At 33.8% G+C, this 24,927-nt stretch overlaps 2 protein-coding genes across 8 annotated transcripts in view; one reads left to right on the top strand and one right to left on the bottom strand.

Annotated features, from left to right (window-relative positions):
* The window catches only part of LOC123707610 (protein fem-1 homolog CG6966), a 120,974-nt gene that overhangs the window by 72,164 nt on the left and 23,883 nt on the right, over window positions 1-24,927 (top strand). The window contains exons 1-13 of one of the 7 annotated variants that reach the window (XM_045657830.1): window positions 578-851; window positions 3,628-3,908; window positions 9,675-9,837; window positions 11,754-11,954; window positions 12,419-12,637; window positions 14,226-14,418; window positions 14,880-15,046; window positions 15,389-15,607; window positions 16,456-16,608; window positions 16,936-17,048; window positions 17,607-17,801; window positions 18,227-18,403; window positions 22,525-22,576. In XM_045657830.1, coding sequence (XP_045513786.1) covers window positions 3,783-3,908; window positions 9,675-9,837; window positions 11,754-11,954; window positions 12,419-12,637; window positions 14,226-14,418; window positions 14,880-15,046; window positions 15,389-15,607; window positions 16,456-16,608; window positions 16,936-17,048; window positions 17,607-17,801; window positions 18,227-18,403; window positions 22,525-22,539 — 1,941 coding nt within the window. In that variant the 5' untranslated portion in view covers window positions 578-851; window positions 3,628-3,782 and the 3' untranslated portion in view covers window positions 22,540-22,576. Of the gene's footprint in view, window positions 1-571; window positions 852-3,627; window positions 3,909-9,674; window positions 9,838-11,753; window positions 11,955-12,418; window positions 12,638-14,225; window positions 14,419-14,879; window positions 15,047-15,388; window positions 15,608-16,455; window positions 16,609-16,935; window positions 17,049-17,606; window positions 17,802-18,226; window positions 19,666-22,524; window positions 22,577-24,927 lie in introns of those variants that run through there. The other 6 variants (XM_045657827.1, XM_045657826.1, XM_045657828.1 and 3 more) reach the window with 6 other exon arrangements.
* Window positions 19,979-23,500, bottom strand: LOC123707612. The gene is made up of 3 exons (XM_045657840.1): window positions 23,351-23,500; window positions 21,034-21,242; window positions 19,979-20,581 (listed from the first exon to the last, which is right to left on the bottom strand). Exons 2-3 carry the CDS (start codon window positions 21,240-21,242, stop codon window positions 20,110-20,112), a joined length of 681 nt encoding a protein of 226 aa, XP_045513796.1. The 5' UTR covers window positions 23,351-23,500; the 3' UTR covers window positions 19,979-20,109.

Genomic DNA, 24,927 nt, shown 5'->3' with positions numbered 1-24,927 from the left:
TTAATTAAATGTTAACGTAGTTCTGATACATTTATTACAAGCAATTACCATTTTAATGAATCGTAAAGGTTGACGCTTGCTTTATCTCTTTAGTTGTTTCGGGCATTACGATTCTTGATTGGATAATATTATTATATTTTTCTTGACCGCTTAGAAGGTAAGGTTAAAATACAACGGAGTATTTTTTACTAATCCTTGTGGATTTTTTTCTGCTTCGCTAATCAAACCAAGGTTATATATATATAGTTGTTATTAATAGTATTATTTAAACATAACTTCGTTACATGTATAAATGTATAAACACAATGCAATGTACCTAGTAAAATGTTTACGAGCTAACCCTAGTTTAAAAATAAAATCCTTAAGACTTTCCATTTTACAGGAAAAATGGAATTTCCCTGATTTCGATTCACAATCGTTACCAGTACTGCAGGGTTTTCACAGCTTAAAGCCCTACAAGTAACTGGGGTTATGTACGCATCGTGTGTCGTACAGCGATGGAAAGGCAATAGAAAATTACGCAACTATCTTGTGTAACCGGAGTGAAAGAGGATTCTTGCAGTGTTGCACTCGACACAGACGCGGTCGGTTGCCTGCGGTTCGACCCACTTTCGGTACATGATCGTGTCTTCACAATCAAAATTGTATACAATCGAATTGTGATAGTGGTCCCGAATACACGCGCGTTTTATTTGGCCTACGCCATACTCCATTTGTTTCAATACACACAGTTTGTTTTATTATTTTTATATAAGTTTTAACTGTTTAAATAATTGACAGTGTCATTAAAATTCGGATATTGGTTAATACGTTTTAGTTATGGCCTCATACCGGACATAAGTATACAGTCAGTGTGTATTTTAACCAATTTAATAAAAACCCGAAGGACTAAAGGAAAAATTTTACACGTTAAAATAAATTAAAATCTGTTACTAATAAAAATATATTTAGATAATCAAACATGGGAAGTGTCAGTCAGAAGTGGGGAAATATGTATATAATAAGCATTTTGTAGGCAATGTTGCAAAATATGTCGTCACCAAGACTGGCTAGAAAGTGCAACCTTACTCGACCGTAAACAATGCATTCTAATGCATTTTGTGTATCTATTTAAATATAGATTTTTTGTTGATGGTTTTAGTGGAGTATGTAATGTGGACGGAATACTATTATTTTGCGATATGAAGTCGCCCCCGGAAGCATAAGTTGCCGGGAAGGAAAAATTACTTAAATATGAATTGGTAGCTATAGTTATCAAAACTGTGTTATTTCTTATCTTAATTAAAAATAGTTACATACGATATATTTTTACCAAGATTTTTTTCTATTGTTTCATAAACAATGTTTTCATTGATTCATAATTTAATTTGAGATTTATTTATTTTTAATTATTCGAAAACATATAAATGTTTTTAGTAATTAGTAAACGATTAGTACACCTATTATTAATCATTGTTGTTATTTATCAATTGTAAAGGCTTTTACCGTTGTCTTCCATGTACTTGTTCGTACAGTAAATATATAACCTTAATAGTTATGTTTTTTCAAACAATAAATCGATAAACGCATTGTTGATTCTTTAACGATATATTATTAAAAGTAAGTTATTACTGTAAAGTTCTAATACGGTAGGGATTGCGGTCCCGACGTTGTCAAATGCAATATTGTTTTTCAATATCCAGGTACAAAATTAAATATTGAAGTCGGATCGAAGTCGATATTTCGAATTTGTATATACTAGATAACATATTGCTATGCCTCACTATCTTATCTCAGTAAACATATAGTGTTTTATTATTCTTCAATGTTTTTTTCGATGTTATGAAAATATATTATTTGCTGTTGTGATTTTAAATTTAGTCGCGAAAATTAAATAAATTTGTATTTTGAAATTGGATTGAATGGTCAATTGTTATAGGAACGGTGGTGATGACAATTGCTAAGTCCCTCATATATATATATATATGTGTTTGTGAGGAAATAAAGACTAATCTTTATTGCAAAGTATTGTTTAGACAATCACTACTTTGCACGTAATTGTTTACTTGCAAATCAATATCATTTCAATCATAATATTTAATATGACGAATTGTAATGTTTATTGAAACGTCTGGTGTTATTGGTTAGTCGTTAGTGATTTATGGAAAAATACTAGTGAAAACAGATACAGTACTACTTGCTGGTGAGACGGCATTAGACGATTCTAATATTATGATGTGATAAATGTGCGTATATTTGGTCGTATAAACCGATAGTCGTAACAGCCGATGACGTTGTTGTTAAGTACTTAATACATAGAATTCAGCCGGGACCTTTGATTTTGGTCAATATACCCGGTATGTTGTTCTACACGATGCCGTCGTAAACGGTTTTGACTGTATATATAATTTTTTTAATACAATTTGAGAATATGTCGAAATTAAAATCCCTTATAAACCAGATTTGACTTTAACAAAAAATTTAAATGTTTAAATTGACGTTATTTTATACGTTTCGCCTTAGTAGTCAACAGATATTTTTTATAGTATCCTTATGATAAAGTCTTTATCATTGCAAGCATATAATAAGGAAATTTTGTTTCATGGGACAGTAGGCGATCACGCAGGTCCCTTAAATTTAACTGTTTATGGACATGGACAGCCGCAATACCAGGAGGTTTGCAAGTGCGTTGCGGACCTTTAAGTACTCTTCTCTAGAAGGCCCTCAAGTCGTAACGGTTCGAAAATACCTGGAAAAATTATTGCTGAGTTTGAATGAGCTTTTTATAGTCAATTTCAAAATATCTCCGATGAATTAAAACTTTGTCGCGGAGTTCAGTCGCGTGATTCGGAACGGAACGTGCTTGTATTCAAATAGAGTCACGTTTTTCTGAAACAACTTTTTGTTCAAAAGTTTTTGTTCTGAAATATGTCATTGTTTTTACTAATTGAAACTATGGACAGAAAATACCATTAGTGCACAGCAGTGACACGTGACAACATTGCAAGGCTAGGCCCAAACGTTTTTTAAGACAATTTTGTATTTTAATTTATTTTGCATATTACGTGTATATATCATTTGAAATTCTTGTTTTGTAAATGCTACCTTGAGTAATAAAGCCTATTTATGAGGAACAAACATCTTAATCAAAAATATACTTCCTATTCGTATAAGTAGACAAAAATAGTAAACAGTTGCGAGGACGTCTGTTAAGATTTTAAGGTCATCAAATGTAATATTTCTAACCTTACACAACCATACATCATACGGAATGTATGTCTATGATGTATGGTTCTGTATGAAAAAATAAATAACAGGTACGGTGTAAATGTCTTTGAATGAAAAAAAAATCGAGGATAACATTAAAAGATTGTTTGTTTTTGTCAATATAATAATTGAGAATGTTGACTATTGAAGATGACTTCGAAATATTATCTTAGCTTCGAAGTTGTATGCGGGACCGATCTTTTTATTCCGATTTAAAAACCAAAACATATGGCTATTAAGCAGTATCGTCTCTCGCATTCTGTTGCACGATTAAAGCAACTCGTGCGCTGTTTATTCACAACATCGCAAACCTTCGGACGTCAAAACTTAATTCGCTTTTACGCTAAAAATTTACGCTCTGTGACGCACTTTACTTTTTAGATATTCAAATTTGATTGAACCAAAAGCGTGGCGAATAAACTGAAAGTCTTAAGTGTTCGAAATTTAAGAATATTTAAATGAAAGCGGATTAATTATAAAAGTGAGTACTATAAGTGAGAGTTGGTATTATGAATTGTGAGATTGAAGTGTGAATAATGTCCGGTGGTGTTTGGGACCTGATGGACTTGATGCCGACGAGGTGCAAGTGGATTGAGAGGCTGCGACGCTGCGGGAAGACACTGCTGAGACGGCAAAGACGCCTCCTGAGGAGAATAAGAAAGGTATTTCTAGTCTGGCATTTTAAGCGTGTATTATGTTCGGTCTCGGTAAAGATATAAAGTTAATTACTTTACATAAAAATTCTGTCATACTTATGAGGTAGTGTGGACTCAGTTTTTGTAGTAAGACGTCCCATTTGGTCCGTTATGCGTTAATCCTTATGAGATTTATAACGGATATAATTATCCAGGAAAGATTAACACTATTCTGAGCATTTTTTTACACAGACTTAACAAGCGTAGATCTGTCATTTTAATACAAATATTAATACAAAAATACCGATCGGTCCTCCCAAAAATGGTTTACAGATTGAACTATCAATCTATCGGTTATTAAAAAGTAGTTTATGAGGAATGGTATGAAATATCAATCGCTAGTTGTAAAAATAGGATTGGGATTGAGAATAGAAAGCTGCTGTTAAACGCATTATTAAACGTTATACTAGGGGTACGCTTTCAGTATTTCATGTTATATTAAATTTGACGGATATTATTATCATTATCTTTTCTAATACTATTTTAGTTATGACGTCTTTAACCCTGAAATAGACGCACAAAATTAGCATAATATAGCATATAATGTATGCTCTTAAATAACCTTGATTCAAAAATGCTTAGATAACGTGTAACATTATTGATTTATTATTCAATAACTCAAGATGGACATTTAAGAAACGCTTAACAATATTGGTCTTTGTCAACCTGTATTTATTACGTTAGTGTATATTTATTCATATAAATACCAGTGGCTCTACAAGCCTTTATGATGTTATATGTTTCGTATCAGTTTCGTTCGTATTTATTTATAGGGCATGGTTTTAATTCGTGTGATCCATAAAATTGTGAGAACTACTTCGATTTTGTATCCAAAAACGTTGGGATCTGGTATTCCTATTCGTAGTTACAGAGTGGGTACGGGCTGTGCCTGACACACATTCTCTAGTGTACAACACTGCGTTGTTATGTTTAAGCATATGGCATAATGTAGGGACACGCATGAATAGTGTTTATATGTTGACATTGCGTGGGCCTGGGTATCTGGTAGTTGTATCTAACATGCTCCTATCCCTCGGTAAAATATAATGCGCTGGCGGTGTCAGTATAGTAAAAGAAGGAATCCAAAAATCGATCAGGCTGCGACGTTGCCATGGAATTCCAGCGAGTTAGCGGCCTAAGAACTTATCATCCTCAGTGGTCTGTCGTACTTTTTGTAATGAGTCCATGTGGTACGGTTTACGCTTATGCTTGCATTACGCCGGAACGTCACCTATCATTTTCAGTTCGTGTGTCAAAGTCAAAATCGTCAATTGTTGTAATTCTATGACTGGCACCGATTTGGCGCAAATACATGTTTCTCCAATGGTTATTTTTGTGGCGGTTGATTGGAAGCTATCACCTAGATTGGTACTAATCCTACACTTATTAACCGGAGATCCATTAGAACACAGCCGGAGCTCGATGAATGGATGGAGTCGCACCTATGTTTTTTGGAATGAAATATTTAAATGTCTATTTCCTATATAAATGTTTCTTAAACATATATTTAATAGGTATACAATTATATTTTTTTATTTATCACTAAAAAACAGCAACACCGCGACGAAAAAAAACCGTTCCGCCTTTGTAATTTGCAATTCTTAATGAATTTATACTGACTTAAAAATGTTGTAATAAACCTACCTATAAAAGCCCAATAAAATGGATGTTGTGTTATTAAGATAACCATATATATTCATTTATTTAAGTGCTCTTTTACGTTAAAGTTTAATGAAGATGAAAGGTTAATCACCTTTGTATTTACCAAAATTGTATAACAGTATTTAAAAACAGTAATGTAACAGTATTTAAAAACAGTAATATAGCAGTATTTAAAAACATTTTTTATAGAACCACAATAAACCTACATCAAGAATCTATGTGTATTGGTGAATACTGTACAAAAATCCGTTCGGTAGATAGTGACAGGCAGAACAGTTAATTGATAAATACATTGTGTAATCTGTTGGAGGCATTAAGTGTGTCAATGACCCGAAATGAGACCCACTGACGTAAGGCATACGTAACAGTTGTCTACAAAAATCGTATTTAACAATAATTTGACCTTTAAAATATCCTGTTATTTAATTATTAAAGCGAACTACATACTTTTTTTAAGCCATCATGAAAAAATTATATTAAAAAATGTATCCGTTCTTATTATTAGATAAGAGAGAGATACGGCTTTAATAAGTCGATACAAATAAAGAAGTCATTACAAATATGATTTTATTACCGTACACTATCGACTCAGACGATGACGACGGCTCAATAATGAGATCGTAGGTTCGATCTCTGGATGAGCACCAATGGAATTTATTTCTATGTGTTAATTTAACATTCGCTCGAACGATGAAGGAAAACATCGTGAGGAAACCGGCTTGCCTTAAACACAAACGACAGCGTGTGTCAGGCACAGGAGGCTGATCAACTACTTGCCAATTAGATTGACTGATCGTATAACAGATACACAAATCTGAGGCCCAGACCTGTAAAGGTTGCAGCATCTGATTTGTTTATTTTGTGTAAAGTTATTGTGTGAGACTTCCGCATTCGTAATATCATATCAATAAGAAAATTCCATCGGAAGTAGGTAATAATTTTTGTTTACGGAAATTTATTGAAGTAATAATATTTAATATACAAATAATTACCAAAAACTTAACCATTTTGAAACAGGTAAGTAATAAATTATGTTCAAAACAAATCGATATACCTAATTGCGACAAACATTAAACGAAATTTAGCACGCCTGTTTGGAAACCATAACAATAAACTACCAAATTACAACAATATAACATTTATCTGTATGTAATATTGTTGGACCTGTGTCCAAACGATACTTTCCTTTTTGGAATGTACATTATTTGAATTTAAATATGACGATCTTAGTAACTTGTTTTCTTTGTTAAAATATTGAGATTGATAGAACTGATAATAGTCAGATGCAACTATCTGACATTATACACCATTGTGCCCTTATACTCATCATAAAAAGTCACCTTTTATATTGTCTCTCTTTCCCTCGGGCAAAAATTATCACTGCAACCGTAAATTATGTTCTCTATCTCTCTCTTACACGTTTTATGCAAAATGCAATAATACTCAATACTACCCTCAATTAAACACTAATATACTGTACTACCCCAACAAAAAAAAATATATATATATATTTTTTATTTAGTTACCTAAATCTTACACATTAATGAACTGGTGTTAAAAATTTTTTTTCAAATGATTAAATACATATTAATGATTTATTTTATTTATAAAATACGTTTATGAATAACATTATATTAACGACTGATTATTTTTTTTTAAAGTCAGGTTGTCCTATACATTAATATTGCTGCGGTAAAGACATACATAACATATTAACAAAAGTAGCACTGTCCAGTATTTGTTACCGGAATAGGTTTAGGTTATTTTTTCTATCTAATTAGTTAGGCTGCAATGATAGAAAATAAAATAAATAGGATTGGATTATCAGTTTCTGATAATTTTTTCCTTTGTTTAATATCTTTTGTTGAATTGTTTTACATTGAGACTTGTACCCAAATCATATATTTGTATCAATTAGTTGACCTGAATTTCCTGTGTAGATTAGTTTACGAATATGCTAATACGCGGTATTGAACCCGGGAGGGACAATGATAATTGTCTCGAGACAATGCGTTTCGAAACCGAAGGAGTCTTTATTAATTCGTTGTTTCTTCTAAAACGTTTAGTTTCTCTTCGTAAGCGCTGGAGTTTTGGTCCTATAAGGTTCGTTCGTTAATTTTTTTCTAGCTTTTTTTAACAGTGTCTTGTACTTAATTTTTATTAATCCCGATGACAGTAGCATGATCTTAAGAGATATTTTCGCCCATGGACACTCATTGCCAGAGGGCTCGCGCCCTCAATTATCTTTTCTTGAAGGAACTTAGAAAGTAAGATTATTTTATGTAATCATACAATTATTATGGCCGTCCCCATTACACATACATAACTTTTAATAAAAACAATTCGTAATAATAAAAAAACAGATATGATCTATCTACCTATCATATTTTAGGAAGAAAATACTACGAAATTGTTATCGATAAAGTAAGTAAAACATATAATGAACAATTCTAATTCCAAATAATTTTAATAAATTTTTGAATAGCCCTTAACAATCAAATTGCCCTGTGGGGCGTGGGTCACGTTGGGGAAGACTAAGCCTTATTTGGGCTTGATATAAAATTAGGAATTTTTGTTATTTAAAAAATTTAAGCGATAAAATAATGAAAACAAGGAAACGTTAATGTGTATACTTTAAGGCAATAATAGACCAACTGATGCTTTGTATGAATCATCTGTGTGGGTATTTGAAATGAATATTGTTAGAAGGCACGATCGCGGTGAGGCAATACGTTGCGACATGCGTTCGCCGAGCAAACGGCGCCTGCGTATAGCTCGATTTCACTTTTGATACATCTAATATAATAAATAGTACTTTAGTTAACTGTGATATAGTTTGGTCGTCGTCTAAATGTCCAAAAGACACGTTCTATAGTATACAGTAAAAGATTTTCACCTTAATCACGTATCAAGGAATATCTAGAGTCCAATTTCATTGTATGCGATCTTCACCTCCGAAAAGGGGCTGGCGCATTTCATTGGTTTTTTTTTATATTTCTAGGACAGTAGGTGATCACTGAACTGAGGAATACGTCATCGTCTTCAGGGTCTGAGAACTGCCGGCTTACTCACGATGATTATGTGACCAAGTGTTAAAAACCATTTCGAACGTATTTCTGAGAACTTCCGAGAAGTTTTATTGCAACTTACAGTTTTCCGAGTGCCGTTATCCGTGTTCCGGCTTTGTCAAGCAAATGACTTTACAGTAACCCGTAGCAAAAGAGCGTGAAACATTCTTGTCATACATATCCTTAGTTATATGCTCTTTCCACTAATACAATTGAAATTTGTTCTGCACAAACGTTTTACGCGTGAAACGGGAATTTTGGGAAATATGTATCCATGTCCCCTATTTTCAGAAAAGAGCAGTGTTGGCCTAGTGGTTTCAGCGTGCGACTCTCATCCCTGAGATCGTAGGTTCGATCCCCGGGTGTGCACCAATGGATTTACTTTCTATGTGCGCATTAAACATTAGCTCGAACGGTGAGAAAAACATCTTGAGGAAAGCTTGCATTAGACCCAAAAAGCCGACGGCGTGTGTCAGGCACAGAAGGCTGATCCCCTACTTGCCTATTCGATTAACAAATGATCATGAAACAGATACAGAAATCTGAGGCCCAGACTTAGGTCTGGTTGTTGCGCCATTGATTTATTTTCTATTTTTATTTTCAGAAATAGTATAAATTATTTATAATTTAACTTATTACATCACAGGTATTATTTACATTGCGACTACTGAATGCTGTCTCCGACACTATCGATATATTTATATGTTCGCAGAGTGAATTCACAGAAGCGATATTGTGTATATTATGTGTTTAATATTATATATGTACTTTATTATATTTTATTTAATGTTTCTCAACATTATCGTATTGGCATAGTCTGTAAGGATAATGTATGTATTTCTGTAATCAATAAATAATAAATTTACTCAAAAGGGTCCCATACTTTAACTGAATAAACAGATTTTTTACTTTATAGTTGTCAAAAATAACATAATGATTTTAGTTACAAAAAAGACAATTACTATTTCCTGAAATTACTTAATGAATTCTCTACTTATTCCAGGTGTACCTGCAGAGTTGGCGCTCTGACGAGCTGATGAACATGCTGCTCGGTGCCAAAGTGAGCGGGGCCACGCCTCTCGTGATAGCTTGTCGCAATGGCCATTATGATGTAGCCGAATATCTCATAGAAAGGTGCAAAGCCGATATCGAACAACCTGGTTCAGGTAATGGTAGCTACTTTATACTAAATATTAATATGTTTAGCAGTTGTATAATGTTAGTACGTTAATCTTAGGGAGCACAGGTTTTCCTAAAGTGCATTTACACAACGTGTATAAGTACTGAACTGAGCGTTTTTTAAGTTCAGTTTTTGCCACTATGTGGATCCAGCTGACGTCTAAAGTATTTTCGAACCAATTATTATTTACTTCCTCCAAGAAGAGCATATCAATTCTTAAAAGGCCGGCAACGCACTTTTGAGCCTTCTGGCAATGTCCATGGGCGGCGATATCACTTCACATCGATTCTCTTTCACTTTGATTGCAATGTTTATAAGAGTACTCCAATGGAAATTAAACATTATTACAATAAAAATAAAGTTCATAATCCCTAACAGCAAGGACCAACAACTTGTAATGGTAAGGTTACACGGAAGTGTAAGCCTTATCTCGTATCAAAGATCAAATTCGTTTATATTGCACGTCTTAAACGAGATTCACTACATCCATAACCAAGAGTTATTTTTTGTGTTTTGCAATGCAAATAAAATTTCGTCATAACCAAACCCCGGAAATGTTTCCTGCGTTATCAGACGAATCTCGATAATTTCAAACCAGACATATTCGAATTACCATGAGTTTAAAATAACAAGCGCTTAAATAATCGAGATTATGGGTTTCAGTTAATAAACGTTTGATCGAAATTCGTAATTTATTGTTTATATATTATTTAGAAGAAATCCGTATTCTTTTTTTGAGTCTGATTTCAGTCTATGTATGTCCAAAGGATTAAAAAAAACAATTAATAGTTCTCTATATGTATCAACAACGACAGGGCTGTGCATGATAAACACTTCAAATTATAAAGAGTAGGAAGGAAAGTCCGGACTTACCGAAGGAAGTAATTAAAATTGATTTTATTCAATTTATCGAGTATTAAGGGACCGAAAAAAATACAATTTTTAAAGAGATTAAAATTAACGAGTGTCAAATTAAGAGTCGATTGTGTACAAAATGACTATTTTAAAAGCAGTGCTGTAATCGCATTAGCTAAAGACTAATCATATAACAGTTTAAATACACTACGAGCTTAGGATGACCTATAGCTGCATTTACGTAATCATTTTAACTTGCTAGTTACTGCAATCCAATTATCCGTGCGGTCATACACCTGTCAGGAAATGTAAAATAGATCGGCCTATGGGCTATATTAAATTTTCCGGCTTATATATAGCATAATGGCTTAAACTATTCGACAGCGAAGCGAGAACATTTATAAGTTTTTAAGAAAAATACTTTTTGATCGAAATTTATTTATTTTTATTTTATTTGTTCACACCTCGTTATATTTATAGAAAATTATAAGGGATGCAACGAGCGGACTTATCGCTAACAAGCAATCTCACGTATTCATGAATTGCATGAGATGCAATGCGATGCAAAGGATAGGAAATATGTACAAGAATTACAAATTTCACGATTGAGAAGAATATGGTTATGGTTAAGAAATGTTTATGCGGAAGACTTTTAAAAGATGTTAAGGTGATAGCCAATCGTATGGAGTCGGGCAGCCTATTCCACAACTTAATGGTGGAGATTCTAAACGAATTGCCTAAGAAGGATGAGCTGTGAGATGGAATTTCCAATAAACATCTATTGGAGGAGCGTAACATATACTAGTTATAAGTAGTATACCTAAAACATTAGTATGATAATGATAAGAGGGAGTTTCGGGATTGAAAAGAATTGAGTATAGAATTTGAAGAAGATGAGGCGAATAGGTTTTTTAAAGGTTCATTATAAATTGGTTTCCGGTCAGTGTTGTATAGTAATTATACAGCGTAAAGTCATAATTATGACTTTAACTAATTTCTCGTTAATTTTATTGAATTTTATGTAAATTTATTCATTTTAAATTCCAGTAACATTCGATGGTGAGACCATCGAAGGCGCGCCGCCGTTATGGTGTGCGGCGGCCGCCGGTCATCTTCCCCTGGTCAGGTTGCTAGTTCGCGCCGGCGCGAACGTCAATTCTACCACGAGGACTCACAGCACGCCGCTGCGCGCGGCCTGCTTCGATGGACATTTTGATATTGTTAAATTTCTAGTCGAGAATGGTGCAGGTATGTTAAAGAGAATTCGAGGTAATTTTGATGAATCGAAAGCTTCTTTTCATGTTAATAATCAGATAGAGTGGGAATGGAAAACATAATAAAACATTGTCCTAAGTCCAATCCCACAGACAATTGGTTTGTTTGATAATTTATGATTTAATTTATTCATAAACCAAAAACAGCGCTCATAAGTGACTTTATTTATGAGTTTTTGTACAGCGCCATCCTAAGGTATATCAGCGCTACGGATATTGCGAGAACTATATCAAAATTTCGTACAAAAACATGGGATCGCTATCACCATTGATACTGTACTTAGTTTCGTTTGTGATCAAGTCACATGACACAAATTGATAATTATATTGTATCTCTTTCATTCTTTAGGAATATAGAGAATATTCTTCCTTGATTCTCAGAATTAACTTCAAAGGTTAAACTTCTCTTTTTTTAACGTATATTATTTTCAATTTCAGATATAGAAATAGCTAATCGACACGGTCACACGTGCCTCATGATAGCGTGTTACAAGGGTCACATACGGATCGCGAAGTACTTACTGTCATTAAACGCAGATGTTAATAGAAAGAGCGTCAAAGGAAATACGGCATTACACGACTGCGCTGAGAGCGGTTCCCTTCATATATTAAAGATGCTTTTGGGTCACGGCGCTACAATGGATGTGGACTCTTATGGTTGGTATATTTATCTCAACTCTATTGGTAGTATATATATAGAAGTAGTATACTTACTTTATATATAAAAGTTACTTTTGTGATGTTTATAATAAGTCATTTCTGAACGAGTGCAAACGGATGTCGACTGAAAATTACTTAACCCAACGATTGCGAGAACAGTGTTGGTGCTCTGTAATATATCAAAAGTGTGTATCTATATATAGATTTACAAATATTATATATACAACAAATTCGTGTAAGTTGCACAATTTTTACCGGAGAACGGCTAGTCCGATTTTTAAGGTTTGTATTTTGTTGGATATTGGAATGCAAGACTTGACATTCGCTTCGACATTTTCCTTAAGTCATAGACAAGAATTACTTTAAGACGTTTGCTTAATGGATTTTTTTGAAGTGAAACTTCTTTATCGGCGTTGGAAAAAAATTACCGTCACATTTTTCCGTTACGCGACATATTTTTCTTGTCCCTTTCACCACGGTTGATTCGAAGAGATTCGAAGTCATTCATAACAAAAATATATAATAACGATAACAATGATAGTAATAATTGTATTATTTGTATTCATGTCTATGATAATAAAAGCCTTCTATTAAAATTTATCTAATTTATCTTTATTTGACCAATTCCTGTAAAGTTGTATGAAGGAGATCAATTTTTCGAAAAATAAGGTCCTAAAGAAGTTTCACTTCTTTCGTGTGTACACTAGTACACGCACACATTTTTTTAAATTCACCTAAAGGTATAAATCTTCGACTGTTAAGCAAGTCTGCTAGGTCAGGTAATACATATATACATAGACTCATATACCAAGATCTCAGTTAAAATATAGCAGTAGAAAAACACCAAAACCTCCGACTACAAACTAGTGTTATTTATTTATTTATTTATTGTTGTATAAGTGTTCTTAATATAAAGGTAGTTGATGTGGTGGAAACACAAACTGTGCACAGTTTTTCTATCCACCAGGACGTCGAACATAATTAAATCATTAACACACATATATATATACTAAGGCCAGTGACATATAAACTGTAAATTTATAACAATCAAACCATTCAAACGATTTAAAATTGCACGTAAAACGTCATAAACAAATCTAAACACTGACGCGCCATAGTTAGCCGATGCAAGAAACCTGTTCTTGTCGAGAATTCTCATTCACATACAGGATGAGTTCCTATATTCGAATATATATATATATATATATATATATATATATATTTTAATGACGTATATGGCATAATTTATGCTATGCATAATTTATAATTGTTTGACTTATGTAGTATTTTTTTAATTTAAATTTAATATTGTTTCTTGTTATATTCGTAAGAAGTGTAGCTGGTATCGAGTTTATTAAATTTGGAATAATGTAATCTAATGTTTTTTTCCCATATAAATTATTGTATTTGGGTAATAGAAATTCGTTTTTTAATTTTCTACGTGTTGAGTAGTGATAGTGAGTTTTAATTGTTTTGAGGTAATTTTCTGTTACATCGAAACAGTACAAAAATCTCCCGTGCCTATATCCCTTTAACTAGAAAATATTTTATATAACTTTGAATACAATAAATTTCTTTCTTTCAGGCATGACACCCCTCCTAGCCGCCTCAGTAACTGGCCACACGCATATAGTAGAACACTTGATTAACAATGAAAACGGTCTCGTGACAAGACAACAACGCATTGACGCATTGGAACTTCTAGGAGCCACATATGTTGACAAAAGACGAGATATGGTTGGAGCTTTAGCCTTGTGGAAGAGAGCTATGGATGACAGGTAAAATTAAATGTTTCGTGTGTTACTGTCATGGAGTGTTGTTCGGATTTATACCTGCAGCTGAGATTCATCATCGGACGTCGAGGCAGAATATAAAATTCCACCCGTATCACCTCGACGTCCGCCGTTCCACGACTGAGCGTTTTTTCAAGGCAATTTTGGCCGCCCACTACCACTATGTGGAACCAGGTGCCCACTGAAATATTTCCGAACCAATTCAACTTATGATTCTTCAAGAAGTTGCGAGCCTTCTGCCATTGAGTCTCCATGCGCGCTTTCGCTTAGCATCATATGAGCTCTGCTTGTTTGATTATTCTATAAAAAAAATACTTCAAAACATATTTCGCTATAGGTGAGTTTATTTTTAGAGCGCGCAACCCAAGACGTAGACATTAATTATTCTGTGCCTAATCCTGTATCCGAAACAGATGATAAAATAAAATATTTTTATATTATTCCAGATTTCCCACAGACGGAAGCGATCCCTTACCCAAACCAAAGGACATTCCCCGTATCGAGGCTTATGACTATGCCGTGGAGCCGAGTAACGTGCAACAGCTGGAAGAATTATTGGCAGATCCTGACGCTATGAGGATGCAGGCCCTTGTTATTAGAGAGAGAATATTAGGTTAATACCAAATATTTATTTTTACTTATTGGATCGGTCATATACGGTCATATATATTTGGAATAAAACTTTTAATACACGAGCTTATGTACACATTTGTTATGTTAGATTTTTATAAAGGTAAAATATGTGAACCGAAAAATAATATAAGGATGCTTGCATACTCGTATTTCCAAAAATACTGAACAGATTTAAATTAATTAAATTTTCGAGATCCATTCGTGGCGGCGAGGGGATGTCCCTTCTAAATAACACGTTACAGACCTTTTGCTTAAATATTAATAGAAACACACAGGTCTAAATGATATCCTGTTTTTTAAGTGTGAAAAAATTTAATTTCAGGTCCAGTCCACCCCGACACATCGTATTACGTACGCTACCGCGGCGCGGTGTACGCGGACGCGGGCCGGTTCGCACGTTGCAGGCAACTTTGGCACCACGCGCTGGATATGCAGAGAGCGGTCTTGCCTCCACTATCGCCTCTTACGCAATCCAGTCTGTATAGCTTTTCGGAATTGTTCTCTTATATGCTGGCTGAAAGAGCACGTCCGCCATTGAGAGGTAAGTTATAAGATTGAAGGCTAACAGCTAGAATGGTTATTCGATATTTTAAAAAAATTACTGATTACACTTAGTATTGTCTTTTGTTAACATGGCTTTTACACATTAAGAAAACACTTTTTAAACGGATTGAAGCTATGTATTATTATTATAAACTTATAATTATTTACATAACTTTAAATTTTCACGACGTTTCGCGTGCTTTACACGGTGACCGTTAACCGAAGTTTTCTTAATGTGTAAAAGAAGTACTTATAATGATTTTTTCGAAATATGTTCTTTTTTACAATTAGCTTATCAAAACTGAACATTTTTGCATGGCCAAAGGTATAACTTTTTGAAAATTCTGTTATGTGGTGTAATTTGTGTTAATAATGATGTGAAATAATGTGTGTTTCTTTAAATGCGTGATACTTATATTAATTTAAAAAATTCAATGGCGCTACAACCTTTTTAGGTCTGGGCATCAGATTTCTGTATCTGTTTCATGATTATTTATTAATCTAATAGGCAAGTAGGTGATCAGCCTTCTTTGCCTGACGCACGCCGTCGACTTTTTGGGTCTAAGGCAAGCCGGTTTCCTCACGATGTTTTCCTTCACCGTTCGTTGACCGAATGTTAAAAGCGTACATAGAAAGTCCATTGGTCCAAAGTCCATTGGCACAGCCGGAGATCTAACCTACGACCTCAGGGATGAGAGTCGCACGCTGAAGCCACCAGGCCAACACTACTATTATTTTTTTAGATCGGATTTTTTATAATATATAAAAGTAGTTTTAATACCATAATATGTAATGATAATTCTTTATATCTAAATTATTTAAATATCATTTATTCAATTATTCCAGGTCGAATCGTACCCCCAGTTACCTTTGAAGATATAGAACCAGTTTACACGAAAGCCTTATTCGAGGTGGAGAGAGGCGTACAACTGCTTGAGGGAAAACTAAATGTTGATAGAGAAGCTACACTCTGCACACTGCAGAGAGTTGTTATTATAGGTAAAATTATTATGTGATTACATTATTCATTACAGTAGTCAAGTAAATATTTACAATTATTCACAAAATTTTATTTCAAAAAACTAGAAGACTAATTACTTACGAACCTACCCATACCTCATTTATGTATACGGGTCTTTATATGTATATAAACGACAAGTGAATGATAAACACTTCAAATGATAGAGGGTAGGAAAGCCCGGACTTCAAATTATTAAATTACTAAGGGTACTTTAATAATAATTATTTTATTTTTGAGTTTTTTTCTAAGGCCCGGAATATACTTTCAAATTAAAGAGTGAGAATATTGATTTACTTTTGTTTCAGCATTGCACCTGGCGGCTTTGATGGCCCGGTTATTAGAGGAACCGGATATCACCCCGGATGTGGTCAATCAGATACATCGTGCCGTTTACACACTCGTCAAGCTTGATATTAAGGTGTGTATAATGTTATCGGTTTTAAAGGATCCTGGTGGAAAGGGCTATGTAAAGATAATATTTTTGTTAAAGTTTTATTAAAGATAAATATAACTTAGATATGTTTGAACATCCGGAACATAGATTATGTAGAAATATTAAAAAATAATGTATGTGTTAATAATAAACTGCTAATGAAGACCGTTTCTTAGAATACGATTTATGTGAAAAGCAAACGAGGTCTGGCCCTCAGATTTCTGTATGTTTTATGATCATTTGTCAATTTAATAGGCAAGTTGCTGATCATCTTCCGGTGCCACATGCCATCGTTTTTTGAGTCACAAGGAAATCTGGTTTTCTTACTATTCACCGTTCGATCGAATGTTAAATGCGCATATTGACAGACATCCCATTGGTCCACAAGTCTACAACCGGTAATCGAACCTAAGACCTCAAGGAGTCGCACGCTCAAGCTACTAGGCCAAAACTTGTTGCTGCAACGATAAAGTAACGTCTGTTGGCGTATCCGGAAAAAGGATCGTCTTGAGATCTGGGTGTGAAGTAATGGTAATATTTCAGCAGGTGCGTCAAGGTCGTTCCGCCCTGCACGTGGTGTGTTCCGCAGAGGTGACCCGATCGAGGGGCGGAGCGCCCTGGTTCGAGCACGGCCAGCCGGCGCCTTCACCTTCGCTCGTGTCGCTTATGCTGCGTCTGGGGGCGGCGCCAGACGCGCGGGACGCGGACGGGAATACGCCCTTGCACCTGGCTTGCAAGGTATGTTTTGTTTGATATAGTACGTGGTATCTGCTGCACACTCTCTCGAAAGGGATGAGCTTTGGCCCGTTCGGGGCATATGCCCCCTACGGGTGGTGTATTTGTTCGCGCCCTGCTGAAACGGCGGTACGGGGGCTTTCTTATAGCCCTTGATGGGGGCTGCAGCGCGCGGGGAGACGCATTCTCTACTCGCTGCGCGCAGCCGATGGGGTCAAGTCCGGGGTGTCAATCCGGTAGTGAGATGGCCAAGGAGTAATCTCAACTTGGCCCTGGTTGTTTGATATATAAATCTACTAATATTATCGAATAAATAGCTGCTTTTCTTAAGACTGTATTCTTAAACGTACACATAGATAACCTCCTTTTTACGTCGACTAAATTATATATAGAAAACAGTTTTGCAGTAAATTTTTTGTACATTACAGTTGGACCCTTGTCCTGCTGAAGTAGTACGGCAACTCCTTTCATACGGCGCCCACATCGACACGGTGAACTACGAGGGCGAGACGCCGGCGGAACTTCTCAAAGCCACCAACCAAAACTTGTCCACAATCGTCAATCCGCTCAAATACACAACACTGAAATGCCTCGCCGCTAGAACGGTAAAAAATTACAAATTACCATACAGACATGTTGTGCCGCAGTGCCTGCATTCAACTATTATCACTCATTAATTTAAATTAAAGGGACTATCGTCTCTTTCACACTTTGACTTATGAATTGGGTACGCATGTTGTCTCCCTCTATTAAACACAATGCATTCGACTTTTATCACTCATTCATTTAAATAAAGAAGTGCGAGGGACTGTGGTCTCTTTCACACTTTGACTTGACCTATGACTTTGAATGCAGTCTCTATTACCTGTAACAGACAATTTTTCTTGTCTATGGAAGCATGGACACATGGCTTTTTTAAAATATGGTTAGAGATTAGATTTCTTTCTATATAAAGCTTATTATTTTGTTCTTAATTACACCAACTATTATGGACATCAACTTGGATCATGTTTGATAAATTCGTTTTTTTTTTTCAATTTACCAAATGTTAACTGTAGATATGTTTAACCTGTTTGGAGAATTACCAGAAGAAAGAAAAATTCTCCCACGTTGATGAGATGGACATACATTTGATTTTCACTAAATTTCTATATTTTTTACGCGCATGCGCAACATAATTGTAGTCCGACCAATTCCTAATTAACTTTGACATCTCTTGTACCTATGATGTTGTCTCTTTCTAATGACTTGGAAAGAGAAAGATAATCATTAATGCCATTAATACGTTTCTACTGCTTATGTATAAAGATATTATTAAGAGTTTTTGTAACATGTTTTATTTCGCATTTTAACATGTGCCAGCTTCGCCAACGTCACGTTTAGGTAGACCTTTTTTTATGGTTTACGTATTCTAAGTTTTTCAAAAGCTTTTTGTGTAGTCAAATCTAATTAATCATGTATTTTATTCTAGATTTTCTTTTTAACCCTGGCGTTTCGTTTACATGGCATACTAGTCTTTTTGATATCGTAGGATATTTTTGATTTAGACATTTTCTCAATTCACATATTTTGTTAGAGAACCTCTTTTACACCGTTAATGAGAAATCATAATTGTAAATTAAATTGTTTTGGATACGGTGTAACAGCGGTTACAATGTATAGATAGATTAAGTAGGTAGATTATTAGGAATTTAATTGATAAAATTATATGGTTAATTATACAAAGTAAAACTTATTGAACTGAATTGATATTAGATTTATTTTGGCAAATGATACAAAAATGTGTGTATTTTCTCGTAGCATACGATATTAGTGTCTGCGTGATTATGTACTAGATTATTTTGAAATTAATAAAAATGCTTTAAAATATAAATTGTTGTATTTCAAACATACCCGCATTTATCCTTACACAATTTTGTGAGTACCGTCATTCCAAGCTGATGTTTTTAAATTGCTCAGGACAGTTTGTCTCTCTCAATTATTAAAGGCCATAAAACCCAAAATAGGATGGAATCCAATTCCTTTGCACATTTAAAAACTGACTGTTACCGTACACCATTGCATCAAGTTACGGTATTGCAATGAAGTGAAAAGAAACATACATACTTTTATGAGAATGCAGATATTTAAAGTAACGAAAACGAAAGTGAAATGCACTCGCTAAAATAAAGTTTGTTTATTATACAATAAAAGTTATAGGCTATGATTATACAATAGAATCAATAAAAAATTCAAAAGCTTTAACATATCTACATAATTATGTAATCAAAAGATGTTCACAATTTAAATCCAATACCAAATAAATTAGTGTTCAAGATAACAATTGTTTCAGCTCTTGTGGCAATGTTTTGAAAGTCTCTTTGAGGTCTGTCTTTGCCTCAGTGAATTGGGCCCAAAGACTGCAAGTTGCCTCCCAATGTTTCACCATATCCTGGCATAAACGAATGCCATCTCTATTTTTGATCTTTGCCATTTTGACTACAGGGTCCAGTGTTATTTTATAAAGCTGCAACTTTTTCAATGCACATACTAAAGGCCAATAAGAAAACTGTTCATAGAAGTGTTCAGTACCACTTACAGATGCCAAGTATAGTCTAGGTATAACTGGGCCCTTATTGTCCCATTTTAAACCAAGTGCCTGAGCTTCAGTTGCCTGTAAATGGGGGAATTGTGAGCGTTTGTCAAAAGCATATGCAGCTGTTAAACCAGTCAAGCGGTTTGCTGTAAATTGATAGTCTTTTAAAACTACATTGGGCCCACTCTTTATCACTAACAGAGGTATGCTGTAAACATAAATTGTTGCATTATTTAGGGAAAGTTAATAACAAATAAGTAATCTTTCTAGAATTAAAATGTATATTATTAATTGTGAATTGTGTAATTATAATATAGATACGTGAGAAATGTTTCAAACAACAGCTTATAGTGTCCAATTACTTACACTCATGCTTTTTATAGTATAAGTACAGGAATAATAAGAAAAATATATTGGGTTAACAAAAAAAATTAAGTGTTTTAGGAAATGAATACATTATATATTACTTTGAGAGCATTCTTATGGTGAATTTTTTTTTAAAATTTATTTATTACAAACATGCAAAAATGAAAATCTATCTTGATTATAATATTAGTTTAGAGAAGATAATAAAAATAATGGCACACAGTAGATAGTAAAAATAGTAAACGTGGATAAATAAATAATATACTTATAATAATAACTTATACACCAACTTACTCTTTTACTGAAGTTAGCCACATGTCTTGCATAGTAACTTTTTCACCCGGAGAGATATCTTTCAATGCTTGTCTTAGCTGATAGCCCTTAGATAATATGGTTTCTACATTTTTATTGTGACATAAGAAGTCAGCATTTTTATAGATTTTAAAGAACATACTTCCAGAGAATCGTGATACACTTGAATCTTGAAATGTAAACTTTTTCATCTGAAAAATAATTTATAAATTAATCTTCACATACAATAACCGACAAAAAAACAGGACTTTATGATATTTTTACTTTGTCTATAGTTTCTTGAATTTAATTATGAGACAATGCAACAGACATATGTATTACATACTTGATAATTTGTGTGATAAATATTGTTTATGTTAAGTTGTTTGTATAAAATTATTACTTTATAATGTTGAAACTATGATATCTCCTAAGATATTTCTTGAAATCAAATTATGCTTTGGCCAATTTTTATTCAAATATAATAAAAACTGAAAAGTTATATGTTAAGTAACCTATTTATGTAAAAATTTTGTGTCATTCTTTATAAGCACTATCACAAATAATAATTTTTAAAGAATATCAAAGCAATCCTCTAGATATTTAATTTTTAATTATTTCTTTGTTTGGTTAAATGAACAAATTCTGGTCCAAATAAAAATTATTGTGATGGGTAGTCCATTTATCAAGGAAGGCTATACAACATTTCGTACATCAAAATAAAATACTCCATCATATATCCTACATCAAAATATTAGGTCCTTACATATGAAATTGGCGTATTTCGTACTGGCCACTTTAATCACGATGTTCTCCTCTTTGGTAAGGAATTCCAAATTCAAATTTGTACAGCTATTTACTCATGTATTTGTGCTTCGATGACCGTCATTCATTTGATTTTTTCTTCTGATTTTTCTGTTGGCGTCACTCATTTTACAAAATGGAAAACTTAAAGTATCGCATTATTTACGAGTACGAGTTCCGCCGTGGCACTAGTGCTGCGGAAACGACTCGAAGGGTGAATGATGTGTATGGCGGTCATATTGCAAAAGAAAACACAGTTCTTTTTGGTTCCAACGTTTTCGTTCTGGAAATTTCGATCTGCAGAACAAGCCCCGTGGACGGCCTGAGACCCAAGTTGATAATGAAGTATTGAAGGCTATTGTGGAAGCGGATCCATCTTAAACCACGTCCGAGTTAGCTGCAGGCTGCGGTGTTAGTGATAAAACTGTTTTAATTCACTTGAAGCAAATTGGAAAGATTAAAAACCGGCAAACGCGCGTCGACTGCTGCGTTACATTACTGAACCGGCACAATAATGAAGGTATTTTAAACCGAATCATTACCTGTGATGATAAATGGATTCTTTACGATAATCGGAAGCGCTCAGCGCAATCCTGGCCAGCCAGCCAAATCCCGCCCCAAGCGAAAATTAACCCCAAAAAAGTTACTTGTAAGCGTTTGGTGCACTAGTGCCGGTATTGTTCATTGCAGTTTTCTCAAATCTGACCAGACTATTACGGCTGATGTCTATTGTCAGCAATTCCACTCATGTCAATCGCTCCACGCCACTGCTACTTCACGACAACGCTAGACCACACACTGCACAACAGACGGCTACCAAATTAGAAGAGCTTCAATTGGAATGTCTAAGACATCCTCCGTACTCCCCAGACCCTGCTCCAACAGATTACCATTATTTTCGAAATTTGGACGACTTCTTGCAAGGGAAAAAAATTAACTCTGATGGGGCAGTCCAAATCGCCTTCATAGATTTTATTGATTCCCGTCCGACTGGTTTTTTTTTGTAAAGGGATCAATGAACTACCTATGAGATGGCAAAAGTGCATAGAAAACAATGGTTCATACTTTGATTAATTAAATATATTATATTTAAAAATATTCGACTTTTTGTTCCTCCCATACAAAACGCCAATTTCATATGTAGGGATGTAAGGACCTAATATTAATTCAGAAAAATTAAAGGGTTGTGACTTCGAACCGTCAGTTTTTATTTACCAGTGTCAAATTATAAGTTACTTTACGTACTTTTTTAGCATTTAAAGTAATGCTCCTGGATAATAAAAAAGGGATAAGGGACTTAGTTAAAAAATAAATATTATTTTTGTAGTACATATATAATTATGACTTTCTAGTTAGTGTTTGAAGTACATCTCCTCATGTAATTTTTACATTAAACTATGCTCACAAAAATATTTTCGTAAATTATTATGAACTCTAAATAAATTTGTAGAAATTATATTATCAAAGGAATAAGTACGCGAAATGCGAATTTTAGAGTATTAAAAAAAATTCTTACCGTGTACAAACTATTTCAGCAAGAGTACGTCTAATTACTGTCCAAACTATTTAAATATAGTACAAAATCACTCAATAATCTGAACCCTAATCACTTCGCGATGTGTTTACTTTTTACCCTTGTACAAAGTTTCTATTATTTATTCACCCATTAGCACTTGCTACTTAGCAATATCAAATTTTAGATTGATACTTGATAATGTTTGAAAGTGTAGCTATCGTAAAAATTTAATCTATCTAGTTGGTAGTATCCGCAGGCCAGAGCTGATCAGAGTTTTGTCCTGTTCCTAAAAAAACCATAATTGTTGTGTTTAAATTTTCATCTTCTTTCGTATTTTTATTTATACTGATATACTAACTGATATTGATACTGATTATAACTTTACGGTATTATTATAATTTGGGGAAAATTTATATCTGTAAAATGGCAATTCTATTACCCTACCATAGTTCTGGGTGAACCGATGTTAGGGTATTCCCTTAAGTAATTTTAAATATAATCCAACTAATAATTAATGGCAGTAATATAGCCTATACTTAAGTTCGTATACTAAGTTGCATTTTAAAAATTGATTGTTGATTTAATACGAGCATTGACTTAAGATTGTATTCTAAATGGTGATTTAATACTCGATGATATTGACTATTTAATGAAACGTTTTGATGACGATAATCATAGAGGGTTGGACTTTAGAATAGGTACTGAGAAGGTTATAAGAGGTTAAAGACCCATATAGGTACAATGAGTTTACATCATTTCAAACTCCCATATCATGCAGGACGTGGTAAAAATCGTTATTTTGAAGTTAATTAAATAAAATGTCTATTAAATTAATAAATGAATATCTACTGATATGCCTTGAGATTGATGCAACAGCTCGATTCAAGTAAGTATATTTTTACGTTATGTACCTAAATTTTAATTATAGATATTTGTAGAATTTATATTGCACTGAGAAATCTATGTAGGTATGTATAACGATTGATTTATATATTTCATGATTCAGCGGGGACCTATTAAAAGTATCCCAACCATAAGTTTCATGTAATCACATACATTCTAAAATTGGACAAGGAGAAATAGATACCCTTGAGATATCATTACACTATCATAACATGATAAAATTGTTAATACCCAAGAAGTACAGAAATATGAACTTTATAGAAACAGAAAATCATTTGTTTTTCTATTAATGGTCGACATTTAAAGTTCTCTTACCAGCAGAGCAGCAGCAGAGTTCCTGATAGTTTTTAGAAAGAGTTCTGCACATTTAAGTCCAGAAAATATTTTTTATGCTTTTTTTATGTTTTTTATGCTTTATGAGGTATGCTCTGCTGAGAGAAAGCGAAGAGTTCTGACCTAGACCTTAATTGCGTTGCCTAGACATCTAAAAGGTATAAAAGAAACCGCGGAGTTCCCAAGTCTAGACCCAAAAGTTATTTTTTTTTTAATTTTTCTAAAATTTGTGATAAAATTGCCAATTTTCGTCATAGAGGTATGATCTGCTGAGAGAAAGCGAAGAGTTCTGGCCTAGACTTTAATTGTGTTGCCTAGACATCTAAAAGTTGTAATAGAAA

Source organism: Pieris brassicae, chromosome 3 (assembly GCF_905147105.1).
Source record: "Pieris brassicae chromosome 3, ilPieBrab1.1, whole genome shotgun sequence".
NCBI classification, from domain to species: domain Eukaryota; kingdom Metazoa; phylum Arthropoda; class Insecta; order Lepidoptera; family Pieridae; genus Pieris; species Pieris brassicae.
This window is presented reverse-complemented; position numbering and strand designations above follow the sequence as displayed.